Source organism: Cebus imitator, unplaced genomic scaffold, assembly GCF_001604975.1.
Source record: "Cebus imitator isolate Cc_AM_T3 unplaced genomic scaffold, Cebus_imitator-1.0 Scaffold76, whole genome shotgun sequence".
NCBI classification, from domain to species: Eukaryota; Metazoa; Chordata; class Mammalia; order Primates; family Cebidae; genus Cebus; species Cebus imitator.
The window spans coordinates 9,925,547-9,930,563 of record NW_016107391.1 but is presented as its reverse complement, the minus strand read 5'-3'; the positions used below and the strand labels follow the sequence as shown (position 1 = coordinate 9,930,563).

The following is a 5,017-nucleotide window of genomic DNA, read 5'->3' as shown; positions in this document are numbered from 1 at the left end:
AAAGAAAAAGAAGAAAAATGCATCAAGATAAAATCCAGACAGTTAAAAAATTTAGGCCTAAAAATGTAAAATCATAAATGTACCAGGAGAAAACAAATATGTGTATAAACTTAGAGAAGATCTTTCTGAGCATAACATAAAATTAAAGAGCCATAAAGGAAAAGATTGATATATCTGATCGTACATTTTTTTAAATTATTGGCAAGGCAAAAGAAACCACCCACAAAGACAAAAGTCAATAAGCCAGGAGAAAATATTTGTTACACAAAATCTAGACATAAGGCTAATATACCTAATATACAAAAAGCTCATAGTAATCAGTGAGAAAAAGACAAACAATTCAGTAGGAAAACTAGCAAAGGACAAGAACAGACAGTTTGCAGAACAATGTCCAATATACACATTAAAAAAAGAATTTGTCCACACTAATAAGGAAATACAAAAATAAAACAATTCAAAATCTTTTTTTTGGCCTATGAGATTGTGCAAGGGTTTTTCTTCTTGACACAAACCAATTCTGACACCTATTGAGTGTCCTACGATTCAGTTCAATTTTGACAATACCTGAAGTTAGCATCAGACTCCGTAGGTATAAAGACAGTCCCACTGCCTCACTTCAGTCACCACTCATAAATGTCAAGTCCCCAGTTACCCACATTTCTCTCTGACTTTGCTGCAAAGTCTGGGCTTCCAATTCCCCTCCTCCGGTTTGATAATTTGCTAGAATGATTCATAGCACTCAGGAGAACACTGACCATTCGTGGTTTCTTATAAAGGATACGAATGAGCAGCCAGATGAAGAGGTACATAGGGAGAGGTCTGGAAAGGTCCTGAGTGCAGAGCTTCTGTCCCTGTGGAGTTAAGGTGCACTGCCCTCCTGGCACATGGATGTGGTCACCAACATGGAAGCTCTCCAAACCCCATCATTTAGAGATTTTCATGGAGGTTTAGTCACCTTGGCATCAGGATTATTGAGTCTATCCCCAGTCCCTCTCCTCTCCCCAGAGGTTAGGAGGAGGGTGGAGCTGAAAGTTCCAGGTTTCTAATCAAGGCTTAGTCTTCTGGTAACCAGCCCCCACCCTGAAGCTCTCTAAGGGCCCTGGCAAGGGCTGCCTCATTAGAACAAAAGAAGCTCTTATCACCTGCTATCACTCTGGAAATTATAAGAGATTCCAGAGACAAAGACCAGTATCTTTTTTGTGACACTACAGCAAACATTTAAAAGATTAGTGGTATTGTAGGAGAAGTTTAGAGTTTTGAGTAACACTGCCTAGCTTTAAATCCCAAATCTACTGCAAAAATCTAGGCATATCACTTAATATTCACTAAGCCTCAGTATTCCCCTCTGTTATATGGAGATATTTCATATGGCTATTTTGAGGTTATAAAAGATAAAGTGTTCTCAGTGCTGGGCCTTGATAAACATAAGCCTGCATGTGAATTAATTCTGATCCCTGACAGAACATTTACAGCCCAAAGTGCCCATTTTTGATAAGTTGTTTTCTTCTAATGATAGAACTATTTCAGTATCAACTTTAATTGCCAAGAATTTCATGCCTCCCTCTATCCTTTACTTGGGAAAACTGTGAAAGAGTTTAAATTTTGGCTTTTATGCTTAATTAAGAAAGTGGCTTCAGATGTTTAAAAGCATAAAATACTATATCTACACTATGAGGGTCTCATTTGAGTTCAAATAATTGTTCATTAATTGGAGAAATATTTTTCAATATCAGTTTGCAGCATTTTGTGGAGGAAAGTCTTGAATATTTAATTTTCTTTAGCATCTATTTTATTTTCAGGTTCAGATCTGGGAAAAAAACGAGAGACTCAATGGAGATAGAAGAAAATCCCAAGGTTCTCATAACTGCATTCTGATAAAATATCTACCCCATTTGGTAAATTAAAAACAGATAAGTAAGACCCTGTGGAGAAATCCGTCATTCCCACTGAAGTGGACTGACTGTTAACAATTGACATGAAAATGGACCTTGCTATCAAGAAGTGCTCCTCATATAATAAACTCTGGATGATTCTTCAGATAATGTCCTTGCTTTACAAACCAACCGTTTCTAGAGAGCCTCCTTACTCATTAATCTGATGAAATGGATTGGTAAGCTATCTTGAAAACATGTTAGTCAAGGACTAGTAAAATACATATAAAGATTAACACTCGTTTCCAATCATACAAACACTATCCAAATAAAAATGTCATTGTATTAACACAAATATTAGACAACAATGTGTGTGTGTTTGTGTGTACATGTGGAAGTGAACCAGCACATTTAAAACAAACCATTTTTATCCTCTACTGTCACACTCAAGCCAGAATACTTCTGTTATGAGATGTGTTAGGGGGCAGGGGGAGGGTTCCTCACACACCAAGCAATTCTCCAGCAGATACCAATGGGGTGTTCTATAATGGAATTCAGCTCTGACCCTATCTGTGGGGAGATAGTGTCAGATCCCACATGTTGCGTGCTCCATCCCTCTTCAGATGCCATTCGAGCGTCCAAGCCATACGCACTTCTGACCTACCAGCTATAAACCAGGGTTTCCACAGCCCCCTTCTTGGGTTCAATTAATTTGCTAGAAAGGCTCATGAAACTCAGCCAAACCTTTACATTTGTCATTTTATTATAAAGAATACAGATGAACAGCCAGATGAAGCAGCATGTAGGGCCAGGTCTGGAAGGATCCCAAGCACAAGAGCTTCTGTCCCAGTGAAACTGGCGGGAGGGGTGCAGTGCCCTCCCAGCTTGTGGATGCATTTACTGGAAGCTCCTCAAATCTTGTTGTTCAATAGTTTTTAGAGAGCTTGATCTCCAGCACCTTCCTCCACCCAGAGGTCAGTGGATAGAGCTGAAAGTTCCAAACCTCTAATCCTCAAATGCCCTGGTCTTTCTGGTGACTAGCCCCATCATAAGAATATATGTAGGGCCCCACATTAAGTAACCTCATTAGCATAAACTCAGGAGTTATCGAAAGGGCTCATTATGACTAATGAGATACTCCTACCACTCAGGAAATTCTAGAGGTTTGGGGAACTCTATGACAAGAAATGAGACAAAGACCAAGTATACATATTTCATATTATACCACAATGGCAGATATTAACTGTATTTTAGCCTGGCTCATCTGGCCTATCTGCCTGCAAGAAGGCAGCAAGGCAGCTCCTAGCTATAGTTTCAGCAGCTACACCTCACAACCCCTACACCATTAAATGGTCCCCATTTATTGTGCTTTTGTTGAGCACATAACTAAACCTCCTGTTTCCTAAAACTGGCTTAAGATATATTTTGCTGGTGAATACAAAATCAGAAAAACTGCACAAACAGATTGGTAGAGATAAGTTACGTGCCGCATAGCCAAGAGGGGTGCACACCGAGGAAAAAATCGTCAAAGCTGACAATCTGGAAAGCCTTCAAAACCGTTCTTTTCGCCAGGCGTGGTGGCTCACGCCTGTAATCCCAGCACTTTGGGAGGCTGAGGCGGGTGGATCACGATGTCAAGAGATCGAGACCATCCTGGTCAACATGGTGAAAACCCGTCTCTACTAAAAATACAAAAAATTAGCTGGGCATGGTGGCGCGTGCCTGTAATCCCAGCTACTCAGGAGGCTGAGGCAGGAGAATTGCCTGAATCCAGGAGGCGGAGGTTGCGGTGAGCCGAGATCGCGCCATTGCACTCTAGCCTGGGTAACAAGAGCGAAACCCTGTCTCAAAAAAAAAAAAAAAAAAAAAAAAAAAAAACCCCCCTTAAAAAAAAAAAAAAAAAAAAAAAAAAAAACCGTTCTTTTCCTAAGCATAGTATTCAGCCGTGTCCTCTTTAACCCATATGTATCAGGTCACCAGTATTGGAACCTCAATGCCACAAATAAGCAGCATGAAAGATAAAGCCATTAATGCAGGGGTATCCAATCTTTTGGCTTGCCTGGGTCACACTGGAAGAAGAATTGTTGTAGGCCACACATAGAATATACTAACAATACAATAGCTGATGAGCTAAGAAAAAGAAAATCACAGAAAAAAATCTCAATTTTTTTAAAAGTTTACAAAATTGTGTTGAGCTGCATGTAAAGCCGTCCCGGGCTGCAGGCGGGACAAGTTTGCACTAATAGGTTAGCATATTACATAAGATAAGCTCAGAAAATAAATGTCAGCTATGTGTCTCACTGTGTATTAGGCATGCTGAGATGATAACATAACAAGAAGTTGCTCCTGGAGACTTGGGGCAGCATGCTTTCATTGAAAGTGGCGTCTCTTTCAATTAAAGTGACAAGCTACTCACCCTTTAACATATCCCACACTGCCACACCTGTGTACAAATAGGGAGCCACCAGTTTTTGATATGCTGCTTGGTGGTATCACCTTCTAAAAATAATTATTCTCAAATGCAAATTCATATGATGTTATATTCCAAAGGACCTGTTTACATAACATCTTGAATAACTGTCATTATTTCAAGATTCTTATCTTGAACTTTTCTGATTAACTCATAAGTTACCTAGAAATAATTTTAATATGCAACATATAAAACCTAAGTGAATAAATTATTTCATTGTATTGAGATTTGACTGGAGATTTACCATGTTCCTGAATGAGAAGAATGGATGTTGTAAACTTGCCATTCTGACCAAATTAACTGATAGTCCTAATATAATTAAAATTAATATTTTAAGAAATTAAAAAATAGTTATAAACAGCATCTGAAAGAACAAATATGTAGGCAGTATGTTTAAGAAACTTTTGGCCGGGTGCAGTGGCTCACCCCTGTAATTCTAGCACTTTGGGAGGCCAAGGGGGGCAGATCACGAGGTCAGGAGATTGAGACCATCTTGGCCAACATGGTGAAACCCCGTCTCTACTAAACTACAAATAATTAACCAGGTGTGGTGGTGTGTGCCTGTAGTCCCAGCTACTCAGGAGGCTAAGGCAGGGGAATCGCCTAAACCCAGGAAGCAGAGGTTGCAGTGAGCCAAGATTGTACCACTGCACTCTAGCCTGGCAACAGAGCAAGA

At 39.7% G+C, this 5,017-nt stretch overlaps 1 protein-coding gene and 1 long non-coding RNA gene across 7 annotated transcripts in view; one reads left to right on the top strand and one right to left on the bottom strand.

Annotated features, from left to right (window-relative positions):
• SLC22A4 (solute carrier family 22 member 4) overlaps positions 1-2,221 on the top strand; it is a 51,109-nt gene extending 48,888 nt beyond the window's left edge. For all 3 annotated transcript variants that reach the window (XM_017532460.1, XM_017532459.2, XM_017532458.1), the window contains one exon: positions 1,800-2,221. In XM_017532460.1, coding sequence (XP_017387949.1) covers positions 1,800-1,875 — 76 coding nt within the window. In that variant the 3' untranslated portion in view covers positions 1,876-2,221. The remainder of the gene's footprint in view (positions 1-1,799) is intronic.
• Positions 1-5,017, bottom strand: part of LOC108307179 — a 33,208-nt gene that overhangs the window by 6,193 nt on the left and 21,998 nt on the right. The window lies entirely within an intron of this gene.